At 35.3% G+C, this 17,491-nt stretch overlaps 1 protein-coding gene across 1 annotated transcript in view; it reads left to right on the top strand.

Moving 5' to 3' along the window:
• Positions 1-17,491, top strand: part of MALRD1 (MAM and LDL receptor class A domain containing 1) — a 679,682-nt gene that overhangs the window by 450,591 nt on the left and 211,600 nt on the right. The window contains exon 31 of the mRNA XM_054503207.1: positions 866-1,027. Coding sequence (XP_054359182.1) covers positions 866-1,027 — 162 coding nt within the window. The remainder of the gene's footprint in view (positions 1-865; positions 1,028-17,491) is intronic.

Below are 17,491 nucleotides of genomic sequence, written 5' to 3' on the forward strand. Positions count from 1 at the left end.
TGTTAAGGAAAAGTTGTGAATGAGAAGAAAGTTTAAAAATAACACAAACTTTCTTTCTAAAAAGAAAGGAAAAGTCAATGACAATTTCAATTGATTCATACTGATTAAATCACCCAATCATTCATTCTGTCTGTACAACACAGTCTGATTTTACAGTGAGTGCTCAAAAGTAATAACTAATGTACAAAAAAAAGGAAGAAAAATGAAAGCCTAGATCAGGGTATCATGATGGCACTTTTCACAGGTGACTAGAAATAGATACAGTTATTATCTATTAATTTTTTTCATTGTGAATAATTTAATTTTTAATGAGTTATCAATCAACACTTTTAGAAGAGAATTTCTTTCTTTAATTTAGTGACTAGCTCTGATATTTGATGCTGCAGTGATTGGTATGGTGTCCGAGGTAATTTGTTTCCTATACAGTTTACTACTTCTACCAAAGTGCCTTTTCTTTAGTAAATGACTTTGCATCGCTAATAGGCTATGCTATTCAAACATCAGAATAAGGGAAGGTAGTGAATTAAACATCCAGACAACTGAAGCTGTTTATTTATTTGACCTGAATAATCTTGTATTAGCATAATGTTATGTTCATTGTTCATGTGTAGATACAGTTTTAACTATCATCTATAAATATTATTCATCAATGCATATGACTCCTTAATAAGTGACAACATTCATACACTGCTTCTAGATCCTTCAATTAAAATATTACCAATGAGTATAAATGTCTTGATGCTGTAAATGTATTTATAAAGAATTAGAATATGCAGATACTAATTTTAAATGATCCCAAATAGAGGGTAGTAGCAAATGTGATAGACATTTCCAGAAATTTCCATGAATGTTTTTGCTTCCCCAGCACAGTATACAAGCACAACAGGAAGCTGCAATTTTGAAATAAGTTCAGGAAACTGGACCACAGCCTGCAGTCTTACTCAAGACTCTGAGGATGACTTGGACTGGGCCATTGGCAGCAGAATTCCTGCCGAAGTGTTAATTCCAGACTCTGATCACACGCCAGGTAAATCTAGTAGCCATCTCTAGACCAAGAAATCCACTCATCTGGAAGTCTGCTTTAACAATTTGTGTGAATTTCAGTGTGCATTTCTTATGTGTTTGTGGGGATAGAGCTCAGTAGGTTTTATGGAAAGAGGGCTAGTCCCTTCTATTGCAAACTCTGAATTACTAAATAGACCCAGAGCTGACACTGCTACAACAAAGCAACTCATGACTCATATTTTAAGAGACTCGCAGATTTTACTCACTGTACCCTAAGGGTGCCATTAAATTCCTCAATTGGGGGAGGGTAGGTGGGTGGCATTCAAATTAATGATAGCAATATGCAAAGATATACAACTGGGAATGCTAAAAGTTATCCTGTTGTAACAATGGCCAGTCACAACAATGAAATGGCTGACCACCAATTTCCTTCCCATCATTTTGAAGTACAGGAGCCAAAGTGTAAAATGGTAAGTGGTGATGGAATGAGTGAGTATCAGCACAATCTTCACAATTGTTGCTTTCTACCCTGTGATTTCAGATTATGCAATCTTTAATGGCTTTACAGTTAATGGACTCAAAGTAGGAGTAAACTTGTAATCTTATTTACTCTTACAAAAAAGTCCTACTGACTCAGAATTTATCTTAGAAATCTAGCTTTTATTAGGGATAAAAAAAATCTAAGATATTTGTGATGCTAATTTTATGTGTCAAATTGGAGGTGTTTTGCAAGAGATCAACATTTAAATTGATGAACTTTGAGTAAAGTGGATTGCCCCTCATAATGTGGCCTCCTCCAATCAGGTGAAGGCCTAAATAGAAAAAAAACAAAACAAAACACCAGCCTATGCAGCAAGGAGGATCCCCAAGAGAATGTCTTCAGATTTCATGTGCACCATGGGCTTTTATGGTTCTCCAGCCTGACAGTCCGCCCTGCAGATATTGGACTTGGCAGCCTTCATAACGTCATGAGCCAATTCCTTATAATAAATTTCCTTCTATATATACACACATCCTATTGATTCTGTTTCTCAGGAGAACCCTAACCAATACAATATTCTTCAAAACAGTTGAAGCATATGCACAGTAAAAAAGAACAAGATTATGTGGAATTTCAGTAACTTTCAAAAGATTGTCCTAGCCATTATATCACTAGTGAAAAGAGCACATTAATTTTATTATTTATATATTCCAGGCAGATTGAATGTATCATGTTATTCAATTACAGTATGGACATTCATTCTTGTTTTAAAGATTTTTCCCTAATTCCTTTTATATGGTAAATCACATGTATTGATTTGCATGTGTCAAACCAACCTTGCATCTTAGGAATGAACCCTACTGGATTGTGGTGAATTAACTCTTTGATATGATGGTGGATTTGGTTTTCAAGTATTTTGTTGAGGACTTTTGTGTCTGTGTTTATCAGGAATATTGGCCTGTAGTTTACTTTTTTCACTGTGGCTTTGCCAGATTTTAGTATCAGGGTAATGCTGACTTCATAGAATGAGTTAGGGAGGAGTCCCTCCTCCTTGAATTTTTGGAATTGTCACCAGCTCTTCTTTTTATGTCTGGTAGAATTAATCTTTAAATTGAATATTCTAACTCCTTTTGACTTGCCATGTTGTAGCTCCCTTTCACAAGTTTTTGTTTCCCTTAAAAACATGAAGTTAGTGTATACTACAAGATGAACAGGACAGAGAATCAAGAAACTAAGGTCAGTTATTAGAAGGATTTAGTGTATAACAAAGGTAGATATTTAAAACAGTGGGAAAAAGATGGATGATACAGTATGGTGCTGCCATATCTGGCTATCCACCTAGAAGGGCTTAAAATCAAATCCAAGTTTTACATAATATACAGCAATACAATATAGATAAAGACTTAAATGTAACAAATGAAAACAAGAAAATCTTTGCAAGAAAACAGAGAGTAAACTGTGTGTAATTTAGAGCAGAATGTTTTAAAACCTCCTAAACCCAATTTAGAAAGCTTTTTGGCCTCTTTGACATAGAAGTCAACTTTTAAAACCTGAAGTCAGCTTCTAAACCCAATTTAGAAAGCATTTTGGCCTCTTTGACATAGAAGGGCCAACACGTAATGACTTATATGAGGATATTTATGTCAGCATTGCTTTTAGCAGAAATAATGGGAAATAAATGAATGCCTATTATGTGATCATTTATGTGTTCCTTCCTTCATTCACTTAGCTATTTCTCAAATGCCAGGCACTTGGCCAGGTCCTGTGGATGCATCAGTGAATAAAACAGGCATAAATCCCTGTCACAGTAGAGCTTACATTACAGAAGGAGGGAACAGATAATGGGTAAACATAATAAATAAATAAATTAGATGGCTTTTTAGAAGTTAAGGGGAGAAAAAGAAAGGAATAGAGTACATAGGAGTGTGAAAGCCAGTAGATAGGTATGTGCCTTGGAGTTGGGAGGATGGCCATGTAAATAGGCTGGTCAAATTAGACCGTGTGGAGAAATGCCATTCAACAAGAGACCTGAAGGAGCTGTGAGGAAGTGACCTGTGGTTACCTAAGGAAAGAATGTTCCAGAGCTAGATCAGCCTGTGTTTGGAAGGTATCTCAACCTGGTTGCTAATGACATTTGGGGCAGTCTAATTAATTAGGGGTTTGACCTGTGCCATTGTAAGATGTTTAGCAGCACTTGAGGCCTCTGCCAACTAGATGTCAGAAGCACTCCTCTTTCTAATTATAATAAAGCCAAAATATCTTTAGAAATTTCCCCTGTTGAGAACCCAGAGAAACAGCCTGGAAGCCAAGGTAACTTGTAAAATCCACAGTGTGCCATATTATGCAGTCACTAAAAAGAGTTTAGTCATGTATATTTGATTTGAAAGGATTTCCAAATGACAGTGTTGAAGTAGTAAAGCAATATGCAAAATGTTAAGATAGTGTGATCTAGTTTTTCTAAAGCAGACAACGACTAGTACACCCTTATTGTGCATATGTATAAATCTGTACATAGATATTTCTATGAATGACTGTGAGCATGGAGGAAAGGATAAAAGGATACATACTTGTTTATGAACATAGATTACTTGAATGGGTGACAGGGTTAAAATACAGAAGGAAATAAACTCAGTAGAAAAAGAAACAAGGCTGGGCAGGGTGGCTCATGCCTGTAATCCCAGCCCTTTGGGAGGCTGAGGCAGGAGGATTGCTTGAACCCAGCTGGTCGAGACCAGCCTGGGCAACATAGTGAAACCCCATCTCTACAAAAAATAAAAAATTAGCCAGGTGTGGTGTTGTGCCTGTTGTCCCCACTACTCGGGAGGCTGAGGCAGGAGGATGGCTTGAGCCCATGAGATTGAGGCTGCAGTGTTGTGTTTACTCCATTGCACTCCAGCAAGACTCTGTCTCAAAAAAAAAAAAAAAAAAAAAAAAGAAAGAAGAAAAGAAGAAGCAAGTAACAGGAACTGTACCTGAAAAGAAAATGCAATAATACATGGTGGTAGCACATTTGCGTGTTCGTGAAAAACGTGGTGAATATATTAAGGTTTGCCACTTGAAAGGTCTGAACTGTTCTTGTCCTTTCAATATTTACTTTTTCTTCAATATTTCCATTTATCAATTTTACATTACTAAAGAATATACTTTTTCTAAAATTTTTAAAATATAAATAAGCAGAAAAAAGTTTTCTAGTAACCTCAGAGTAACGGTAAAACCATCGATAAGCCTTGTGTATGTTCATACTCCCATTCTTTCTTAATGTATGCATTTTCAAAGAGAAATAGGTTTCTAGTTGATTTTGTAATTCTAAAAATACAGTGTAAATAAGTTTATATGTAGTGAAGTATCTTGCACAGCGTAGTTTTATAGTATTTTACTTTTTGAAAGTATCAAAATTTATAAAATTGTACTATAAACATATTATTTTCTCCATTATGATAAATATCACAACAACGAATTTACATTTAGATGTAACTTTTTTACTTCTCTAATTCCCAAAGATGAATGTATGGGATTTTTTGAGAAAATATGAGAAACAAGCCAATTTTCATTTATTCTGCTAAGATCTAGACAATAACGTGTGGACACAAATGCCTGTGAGTTCATTAGATATTATCTGCCACAATCTTCCCTTATCCTAGGATGGTATTTGAAAACTACAGGGCGTGTCTTCTGCTTAATAATACTAATGATACAAAAACTGCAGGCTCAGTTGAGAACAAGATTAAAGTGTAGTCAATAGATATGAGAAAGTTTACATCTGTTGTTCAGAAAGAAAACACGAGTGATCAATCAATACCTTTTAATGGAAACATTAAAGACTATTAATAAGAGTATTAATTTTTCTTTTTTGAACTTTTAGAGCTTGTGTATGTTCATCAAAGACCACATGAAATGTTTTGAATCTGGTTATTTATGTAATCTTATATATAAGCAATGTTGTCTGCAGATTTAAAAAAAAAGCAGTAATTCTGACAGAATACTTTATTATCCACCTTGTTAATCACTACTTGAGACAGTATATTTTACAGAGGGCTCTCTTCAAAGCAGCCTGATTATATCATTCTTAATACACTAATACGGCTGAGTGAGACTATTTAGGCATCTCTGAGATAATGGGATGCTGAATAAATTGTAAGGACATTAATTAATTTTGACCCTCTGGGAAAAACAAAATTTTTATGAGAAGGCCAACAAATTCAATGAGCCTATGGTCTATTTCTAAGCATCACATCATAGCTGTTAATTAAAATTGTATTTATGAACCTTTGCACTTATTGTTATCAAGATGAAGAATTAGATACGTAAGAGGGCCATTTTCAATGCCCATCACAGGGCTATTTATGAGCCATTTTGGAGACATTGACGAAGTTTGAGAGAGAAACAACAAACATCAATCGACTCTCTGGTCTACACATGAATACTGTTTAGACTTAATATATACAAGATTGAATGGCAAGAGTGACAGTTATGTAGCTTGAATTAATGAAGGCATAAGGCACAAAGCTGCTGCTGTCTCTCTTTTTCCCTTCCTTCATAACTTTATGTTCTTTTAAATGATATAATTGGCCATCTCCACAATTAGACTATCAACTCCAGTAAGACAACTGTCACATCTTTTGCTATTGTTACGTCTCCTCTAGCATTTAAATAAGTTTGAATTGCACCTGATAAATACTTCTGCAGGTTACTTGGAACTATCCCCTACTATATTTATTGACAGTGAAGTATTTTGGATTACTTAATGCATTAAGCGTTTCCTGAGTGCCTCCTAAATACCATTCATTGTGTTGGGAACTGAGAATATGAATTAACTAAATGATTGGTAAGTAACTAAGGAATCAAATATGCTGGCTGATAACAGCATACAAGCTTACTATCATGCATTTCTATACTCACCACTCAAGGTCCGAAAATACCCCCAAATAATCTTAGCAAGCTAATGCTCTCCTATGTATAATAGCAATTTAAGACATATAGTATTCAATAAATACAACTCAATTTGATATTTGGTTGATAGTGTCCTGCAGGTTAAGCAGATGATAACTGTACTTCCTATGGGCAGACAGGACAGACATTATTCTGATATCAGAGATGAGGAACACAGATATTATGGTTTTTCTTAGCCTGTAAAATGAGTAGCAAAGCCAGAGTGGAAACCCTGGTGTATGGATCCTAATCCAAGCCCTTTTCCAGGACATCACTGTAGTGTGTTCTTTCCTTATATACAGCTCTGCCTGAATCCCCTTAACCTTCATATTCAGGGCCATTAGACCTCGATTTCACTCTTGATTTATATCACCCTGGTCTCTGATAGAATAGAGGGAGACTCCTCTGCTTCTACTGATTCATTTGCTTGAGAAGGTTGGACAGGGATATGGAGTTAGGTATAGAAAAGCCAGCCCTCCCTCAGGTGATTCCCAGATCATTATTCTTGGATCCACTTTGATCTTACTCATATGTGCTCAAACACACACATACACTTAAAGACATACTTGCACACACACTCATGTACAGACACACACACACACACATATACAGAAACATATAATGACTATATTGTAACATATTTTTTAAAGATTCAACTGTTGGACAAAAAACTTTTGAGGCATTCCAAGAAAAAGAAGGAGAAGATGGGGGGAGCTGGGGGGAGAAAAAGAAGGAGAAAGAGGCAGAGGAGGAGGAAGAGGGAGAGGTAGAGTAGGAGGAACAGGAAAAAGGCAAATGGGATCAGAATGAATGGAGGAAGAACATCAGAAATCCTAAGTTAAGGAAAAATAGTTCACTATAGGTCTTCCCAAAGAAGCTACACATATATACAGATATCCTAAGATGCAAGTAAAAAATACTGGTAAGGACTGAATTGTGCCCCCTTCCTCCAGAATTCTTATGTTGAAGTGCTAATCCTACTGTGACTATTTGGAGATCTTAAGTAGGTAATTAATGTTAAATGGGGTCATAAGAGTCCTAATTCAGTAGGACTGCTGTCCTCATAAAATGAGGGAGAAGCATCAGGAATCTTCAAGTACAGAGGAAAGGCCACTTAAGGACACAGAGAGAGGACAGTCATTGCAAGCCAAGGAAAGAGGCATCGGGAAAAATCGGATCTCCTGGCACCTTGGTCTTGGACTTCCAGCCTTCAGAACTGTGAAGAAATAAATTTCTGTTGTTTAAGTCACTCAGCCTCTGGTGTTTTGTTATGGCAGTGCTAGCAGACTAATACAAATACTAAGAAAGGTTGTGAAGAACTTTTCAGGGGAACTCACTCAGACTACTTGGAGGAATAGGGAAATTGGCCCTGCTTCTCACATTTCCCACCAATGATCACTGCTTCCAAAGACAACTGCTCACATAAATGGCTTTTTCTCTCAGGATAAAGTCAGGGAAGGGCAGTCTAAAGAAATTTGGACATCTGCCTGGGGAAAGATAATCATGAGATAATTACAGCCTGAAAATGAGTCAGTGTTGTAGTTGGGGTTACACAGGATCATCACAATAGGGAGTGCTTTTGAACCTTGGCTGCATATTAGAATCATCTAGAGACTTAATAAAAGTACTAATAGCTGGGTCCCACCCACAGAGATTCTGATTTAATTGGTCTATGCTGTAGCCTGGGCATGAAGATTTTTAAGAATTCTGCATGGGATTCCAGTGCATGGTCAAGGATGAGAACGCCTGCCCTGCGGGGAAGCGTACTGCCTGCATGCTCAACCTACATTCAAAGCACCTGCTATTCATCCTCCCAATCAAAGAAGTCTGTTGGGAAAACAGTTCTTTATGTTGACTATTGAAATTCTTTATTGTGTGCTAAGCAACACAGGCTTTCATTCATGAGCTTAAATGAATAACCAAGAATCACCTTACATTTGAAGACAACCAATGTCATCAAAGAGAAAGTAGAGGAAAAGAACAGTTATCACTGGAAGAAATAGAACTCAGCATAATGGACAAAAATCAGATTTCTCATTGCTCTTTAGAAAACTGTGACTAGGTTCATTATCCAGCTATATGATCCCAATCTCCTTCAAATTCTCATGTACTTAGGATGAAAGCTATCAATCAGATGTAGTAGAAGGCATTTATTTGGAAGTGAGCAGCGATTATCCTCATCTGTTGACACTTGTGTGCCATACAAGTGCAACCATTTTTATCATGAGACTAAAAATATTGTTGATATATATATATATTCCCATATACATGTATATATTCTAATGTAAATGTGCATATATATTTAAGTAAATATTTACATAAAATATATTTTCTATTGGTTAGATATGATAATAAGTATAGTTAAATGTAATATGCCAGTAATAAAAAAGAAGTCATTATCTGATAAAAATACATACTGAAGTATTTAAAGATGGTGCAATTTGATACCAGGCTTGCTTTCAAATAATTCTGTTGTATTGAAAATGTAGGTGGAAATATAGACAAAGCAAGATGGACCATGTGTATTAGGCCATCCTTGCATTGCTATAAAGAAATACCTGAGACTGGGTAATTGATAAAGAAATTTAGTTGACTCACAGTTCTACAGCCTTTACAGGAAGAATAGTGCCAACATCCACTTGGCTTCTGGGAAGGCCTCAGGAAGCTTGCAATTATGGCAGATGGTGAAGGGTGAGCAGGCACATCACATGGTGAAAGCAGGAGCAAGAGAGAGTGGTGGGGAGAAGAGGTGCCACTCTTTTAAATGACCAGATCTCCAGAGAACTCACAAAGAGAGCACCGAACCATGAGGGAGGGATCTTCCACCATGATCCAGTCACCTCTCACCAGGCCCCAACTCCAGCAATGGGGATTTCAGTTAAGCATGAGATTTAGGCAGGAACCAATATCCAAACTATATCACCATGAGTTGAAAATGGTTAAAACTGGGTTTGGGGTAGGTAGGAGTTCATTAGTCTATTCTTTCTACTTTGGTATAAATGTAAAAATTTTCAAAATAAAATTGTTTAGAAAAATGGTTCCCACAAAGTATGAATGTGATCAAACCAAGTTAAAAAACCTAACAATGTGAAATCTAGTGTGGAATTAGAACTGATTATTTAGAAAATACCAAGGGAGTTGTACACCAGATAGAAGTGAAGACAATAAATAATAATATCTCTTCACTAGGTTTTCAAGGTATACTGAAACATAACAAAGAATATGATACATAAATTCTTCTTTAATATGAATTTTAAACAATGCATTGGAATTTATTGTGATGCCAGTTCAGAACAAATTTCTGTTTAATACTGGTTAGTGTTTGGATACTCAAGAGGAGTTAATTACTACGAATAGTCATGATAATAATAAATCCTGAGAGTGTTAAAGTGAAACATCTGGGATTTCTGTGATGCTTCAATCACCACATTGAAAACGTGTGTGAATAAATGGAGGCGTTTTCACAGGTGGGTGACAGAAAAGTAAAATAATGTACGTTGGCATGATGAAAGAAATGTTTCTTCAATCGTTCATTCATCCAAGAAATATTTTTTGAAGCCCATTTTTTGAGGCACTATTCTAGGTGCTTGGAATATCTGTTGAATAAATCAGAGAAGGATCTCTGCCATCATGTGGCTGACACTGTAGCAAAGGGAGAAAGAAAGTCAATATGAAGCATTATTCATAACAAATTTGTATAGTTTGTTTGTTGTTGATAAGTGCTATAGGAAAAAAAGAAAAGTAGGGGTTTCTGGATGATGGTGGGGGAAGAAGAGTGAGTTAAATAAAATGTTGCATGTAACTACTGCAATAAAGATGCTTTCATTAGTGTTTTTAGTTTTTCACAGAGTTGTGGATGGATGGATGGATGTGTGATGTATGCTGAATAAACAAAAAAGTGTTTTTCAAACACAATGAGAAATCTCAGAATGATTTAGAGGAAGAGAACTGACATTTATTAAATGTTTCCTAGTCAGAAACTGTGAAAAAAAGAATTTATGTATGTTGTCTTATTTAATATTTTTAAAACACTGTGATGTAAAACATATCATATTTTTAGAAAGATTAAAAAGCTTTGCCATGTCACATGGATGACTGAGCAGGTAGATTGGAATACCAAATTTTCTGACTCAAAACACTTTCTTCTGAACCTACACTGCCCAATGTGATAGCAACTAGCCACATGGAACTATTGAGCCCCTGAAATGTGGCTAGTCAAAATTGAGATGTGCTGTATGTGTAAATTACAAACTGGATTTCAAATTAGTAACAAACAAAGAATATAAAATATTGTACTGGTAAGTTTTATATTTATTATATGTTGAAATTTATAACATTTTGGATATATTAGATTAAATAAATTACTAAAAACTTACCTTTTTTACTTTTTAAAATGTGGCTACTAAATATTCTAAAACTATGTATGTGGCTCACATTGTTTTCATTGGACAACCCTGTTAAATATTACACTGCATAGGTAAAGAAGGCTTTCTTGTCTACCAAGTGAATAAAACATTGGACTTGACTAAAGAAATATTGAAAAAAGCCATCCTTATATAACTTTGAAGATGAGTAGTCTTTTACTTATAAATTTGCACACTTGCAGCAAGAAGTGGCAAAGATGGTCTACATCCAATCCACTTTGAGCAAAAAGTACTTTGGAGAAAAAGAGAACAATGAAAAGCAAAGTGGTGTAATTATAACAATTTAGCTTAATCTATTATCTTTATATTACATTATGTATATTAACGAAGTATATCCTAATAATTAAACATTATTAAAAGAAGAATGTTAGACGAACTACATTTAGCAGAGTTTATTTGCACAGTGAGTAATTCATGAATTGGGCAGCACTCAGAACCAAAAGTGGTTCAGAGAGCTCCACCTTTCAGTGTGAGCAACAAGCTTTTATGAGCCAAAAACAGAAGCAAAGTAGAGAAATTATCTGATTGACTATAGCTAGGCATCTGCCTCATTTGGGCATGGTGCGATGAGCTGGCTGCCCATGATTGGCTGAAATTTATCTGTTTGTTATACTCCTAAATTTGGTTTTGGTTTATTTCCGTACTAAGTTAGGTTGCAGTTGGTCATCTAGGAACTCAAAGTACAAAGAGGACTTCAGGAATGGCCTCTTGCTTATTTACTTTGACAATTCCCTTTTCTGGTCAGTCTCTCAATCTTGAGAAATTGATACAAACCTTGGGCATTGATGCTACTGTTTGTCACCATCATAGTGGACATTTTTGGTCTCAGTATGGAACTCACAAGGTACAGCATTGAGTCAGCTGAATGATTATGTTCTCTTTGTGTTTTTGTTGTTCATACCAAAGTGAGACCATTTGATACACAGTGAATGGCTATACACAAGCAATTAAGACTCTTGAGAGAATAGAGTGTACCAGGGAGACTACTATGATGACTATCAGAAGGATAATACCAAGACACTGAAGTTTACTCCATAGCAGGAGCCCTATGAACCAAATAAATTAAAATCACATAAATCAAAAAATAAACCAGAAGTGGAATCTACTTGTTTTAACCAAATAGCTTGTTTGTTGAATTCTTGCAAATTAGTTTCTATACCAGATGTATGTATCCGTGTGCAGCAAGAGGTGTTAGCTATTGCAGATACTCCCCGCTGTTCAGCCAACAGGTTGTCCAAAGCAATCTTGCTATCTAAAACAACCTTATCAAGAGAATTTAAAGAAATGTACTGGACAGCCATAGCCTTTGCAGTATAGTCAGCTATATCAGTTAATATTTGAGACCGATTTCTAACCATAACTTTATTATATTTATGCCAAGCCAGGAAAGGAGCGTTCTATCCAAAGATGCTCATTTACAGCTAGAAAAAATCTTATTTATTTTACAGTGAAAATTGAATTGTATAGATCAATGATCAGTTTCCAGTTGATTACGGAGTGAGTGGTGCCGTTAAAATACCTAACCCACATTGGCCACTTTTTGAGACATGGAGTTGCTATGCACACGGCTGATCTTTAAATTCTCTACAAATAAAAATATATCTTCAAGGGCCACAACAGACAGTTCCCTTTAAGATGTCTTGCGATTTAAGGGTCACTGGTAGGAAAGTACTAAAATTTATCCAAGGATTTATTATCAAATCATAGCATGGTTAGAGCCCATCAACGATTAGGGTTATCTATTTGTCTACAAAATGCCAAACTATCTTTTGTTGTTCCTATTCAATTTCTGGCGTAATTAACTGCAAAACCCTCACTATATGTTTTGTCTACTGTTAGCTTTAAACAAGGAATATGAATATGTAAATCTAAAAGTCTAACCCTATAGAAGAACCAAATCTGCAATACGAGAAAGTGGTCACGTTTGGAATATCAGTAAATTTTGTTTTAGGGTGAACTAGAGGATCTCCAAGATCATGTAGGGATATTGGTTTAACATGACATAGTCAACATTCAGTTAGGTTTTCTACTGAAGTTATCAACTATGAAATCTTGATTTTGGCATTATGTTACCATTTGTAAACCAAAAAGAAACACAGAGAAAAAATAAAAAAGACAAAGTTTTCACAATGAGAGAGGGGAGAAGTTTTGATCTTTGTTTTTGGGAAAGTTGGCCACATCTAGGATGTCATCTTCTGAACAGAAATCTCCTTGGTCAGTTTTGCCTTGAGGTCTCCAAAAGATGTGCAGTCTTGGAGGAGTCCTCTTGAGTTGAGAGATGTGGAGCCAAGACTGAAGTTTATAAAGTTTTGCTGCAGTATGATTGCTTAAAAGAGCTTGGTAGCTTTCCCTCCAGTGGGGCTAAGGGGCAGTCTTTCTCTAATGTCATTTCCAAAAGAGCCATTCTCTGTGTCCTAGATCATGAAAAATGTGGTTATCATCAATTGGTGGGTCACAAAGGGCTTTTTTTACATGGTAAACATATACTCTGGCATAATACATTAAAGCTTGGCAATATTTAATCATTTATAAGAACAGGAGATACAGGCAGCTCTATTATTATGGGCAAAGGCTTCAGTGACTATTTTATAAGATTTCATAATTGGTGTTTTCCAGGGAGAATAGATATTATTGCCATCAAGGACAGCAGTAACACATTTGCCCAAGGCAATCCAGTCTATTCAGTTAGCTTTGCATAATGCCATTGTGTTTGTAATATCTTATTTAACTGTTTGATGATTTGCCCGGTGAAATGAGTGCCTCCATCACTGGAAATTTCTTCAAGAATACCCCATAAAAGAAAAACATTTATAATAACCTCTTAGTTACTGTCATAGCATTGGCTTTCCTATACAGGAAAGCTTCTGTCTAACCAGGAAACATACAAACTACAAGAACACATTGATATCCCACTGAAGGTGGCAATTGAGTTAAATCCATTTGTAAAAGTTTAAAAGATTTATTGGTAGAAATGCAACACCTAAAGATTTGATTGTCTTCCCAGAATTATGGGTTTGACAAACCAAAAAATGTTTACAAACCATTTAACAATTTTAGACTAATCACTCCAAGATTTTTTTTCATAATTTAAGTCATTTTGAAATTTCCATAATGATTCGTGGAGTGCATAGTTTTAAATAATGGAAGATTTAAGGACTCAGGAAGGACCAAGTGGTCATCTGGGTCCTCCATGGGTGTACAATTAACATTGAATTTACTTTATTTTAAATAACACATTTGTTCTTCATTTCAGGTGTATAGCACTGTTTATTAAATAGGTTGCCAGAGATAATTTGACTGGGGTCAATCTTACTGTGTTCACTTAAATTGCATATATGATATGGTTTGTATGTTTGTCCCCTCCAAATCTCATGTTAAAAGGCAATCCCCAGTGTTGGAGATGGGACCTAGTGAGCGGTGTTTGGGTCATAAGGATGGATTCCTTATGAACGGCATGGTGCTCCACCTCTGGTAATGAGTCCACATGAGAACTCATTGTTAAAATGTGTGTGGGACCTCCCCCTTCACTCTCTTGCTTCCTTTCTCACTATGTGATACAGCAGGTCCCCTTTTCCCTTCTGTCATGACTATAAGCTTCCTGAGGCCTCACCAGAAGCCAAGCAGATACTGGTGCCATGCTTATACAGCCTGCAGAACCATGAGCCAAATAAATCTCTTTTTTTTTCTTATAAATTATCCAACCTAAGGTACTCCTTTATAGCAATGCAAAATTAACTAACACAGTATCTTAACAATTTCAGTATTGGCTGACTTACCATGAAAATCTGCAACAGCATTTTCTTGGCATTCAATTAATTCTTGTTCTACTTGATATTGGGTTAGCAATTTAGGTGCCAATCAGTTTCTTCATTAAAATTCTGAGAATTCTTACCTAGTCAAATGATGGGATCTTAAAGTTACCAGAAACCTGTACTTGTTAGAGTCCTTTCTGTGAATCCCCTCAAAGACAAAATATTTTAGGCTTACAGCTGTTTGTAATAGCTTTCAGGAACGTAACAGAATAAAACAATTAACTATCTACAGATGACAAGACTTAAAATGGCCATGGCTTAAAGATCTTATTACAGTTTATTATAGTGCAACTGGCAAGAAAATTTTGTTTTTGCAACATAAAATAATTTAAGGTAATAACTAGAATTATGACTGACAGCATTATACTAGAACTATCAGTTTCCTTGGAATTTTATATAATTTCTCAAACACATATTAATAACATATCATACAATATAACTGAAATAAGGTTTAGTGTCACTTATTATTTAACAATGTTTCCCATGCCATTTAACATGTTAGATAAGCCTAATTAGTTTTACACCTCTCTTTTAATAAAGAGAAAGAAAAAAATTCTTTTGAGATATTTCTATGGCCTGTAGGAAAACTCCCTAAGTTAGTTCAAAGTCAAAAGATCCTAATTTAGACTTTGATTTTGGGAAGTTGTGAAAAATAAGAGGTTTTAAATACTTGATTAAAATGGGATTACAGGGCACTGTGAAACAATGCTTACTCATTTAACTAGAGTGATAATTAAAATATTTAAAGACAAATACAGAAAGGTACATAGTTACAGGAAAGAAAAACCTTAGTTCATTTAATAAACAGAACTCACTTTTCTTAAGAAATGAAAGATCCCATACAGACTGCATGAAGCGTAGGAAATTATCTTGATAAAACACAGAATATTTGTTTCCTAGGTCAATTATCTTAAAGGAAAGCCGTTCACAATTTTCTACTAAAAGCAGACCAATACTCCAAGACAACCTTGTTGTTTTAACATAGAGGATCAAATTCTTGTTTTGTATCAGTGTACTTTTGATATAAATGCTTATTTTTCTGGAAGACTTAAAAATAATTCTCTTCTAATTGCAGCCAGTTTGATCACACATAAAATGTCTGTCCATTCCATCTACAATACCCTTACGTCCATTCAGTTTTTGCTTTATACTTTTTTCTTTTTCCCATTTTGAAACAGCCATTTCTTATGCTTTAGGACAGAAAAAAATCTTTTTTACTTAACAAACAACAAAAACACAACTTTATACTTTATAGCTTTTCTTACCAAAAGCATAGCTTACCATCTTTATATACTTGGATTTAGAATGGTTTTTCTCATTATTTCTAGTAATTTTAGTTACATGTATGAATTCAAATAATGAACTCTTAGTGACCTTAATTTACAGGGAACACTAGGAAGCAAGCAACTGAGGTATGTTACACCAGCTTCCTGTAGATTGGCAAATCTATGAATCATAATTTCTAGAAACATGTACTTTTTCGTAGTACACTTTTTTTGGTATGACACGGAACATGTGTACTAACAGTTTAAACCACCTTTAGTCCTGTAATGAGAAACTATAAAAGAGGCAAAATTTTATCTCTGTCCTTACAAAGTTTTTTTTTAGTAGGTCACTTTAAATGGTTGTTCGTACAGATTTCCCTTAGCCTCAACTTTCTCTTTATTTTTATTTTTATTTTTATTTTTTGAGACAGAGTCTCGCTCTGTTGCCCAGGCTGGAGCACAGTGGCCCGATCTCGGCTCACTGCAAGCTCTGCCTCCTGGGTTCACGTCATTCTCCTGCCTCAGCCTCCCGAGTAGCTGGGACTACAGGCACCCGCCACAACGCCTGGCTAATTTTTTTTTTTTTTTTGCATTTTTAGTAGAGATGGGTTTTTTTGTATTTTTAGTAGAGATGTGGTTTCACCATGTTAGCCAGGATGGTCTCAATCTCCTGACCTCGTGATCTGCCCACCTTGGCCTCCCAAAGAGATGGGATTACAGGCGTGAGCTACCGTGCACGGCCAACTTTCTTTTCTTGCTGATAACAACGTTAAAACAGCTAGTATAAGGACATCATTCACATGGGAATTTTAGATTACTTACATCTATTTAATTCACTTGTTTTTATGATTATGCTTGGATTGCTTATGAAGATGAGACATTAAACAACTAGCTATCATCTTAACTTATTTTCCTTGCTGACAAATTTTGTAATATAGTGATAACATAAGCTTGTTTTACTAATAAACCTAGGCAGAAAAAGTTGTGCATCTGAATTATATCTAATGTTGAGAAATCTGGAGATGTACCTGCTTTAATCAAACTCACACACTTTAATTAGCTTTTATTTACCAAAGAGTATCCCAGATTATGTAAATTTGAAAATAATTTGTGTTAGTTTCTATCTTAGAGTTTAAGGAATATCTAATTTACGCAAGTGCTCATTTTTTTAAGCCAGTGTAACAGAACTCTTTTACAATTTAATTTTGGCAGTCCTGTAAGGTGGTAGAAAAATACCACACATACATAACATATAGACAATTAGACAAAAATATATAGACAGAAACATTTCTTATAGGTTTTATTTGAAAAATTTAAACCATGTTTCAAGTACAATAATATGAAACTCACTAATTTATTAAAGATCTAGAGTAAAATTCTTTTTCTTGTCCGTGGAACAAGATTGTTTTCCTAGATGACTAAATATTCTACTAATATTTGTGGGGAAACTTTTAAGATTTTTTCATTTGTTCAATTTTCAAATATCTTCTCCTCCTCCTCCTGCTCCTCCTCTTCCTCCTCCTCCTCTTCCTCTTCCTACTCTTCTTCCTCCTACTACTCTTCTTCCTCCTCATC

Source organism: Pongo pygmaeus, chromosome 8, assembly GCF_028885625.2.
Source record: "Pongo pygmaeus isolate AG05252 chromosome 8, NHGRI_mPonPyg2-v2.0_pri, whole genome shotgun sequence".
NCBI classification, from domain to species: Eukaryota; Metazoa; Chordata; class Mammalia; order Primates; family Hominidae; genus Pongo; species Pongo pygmaeus.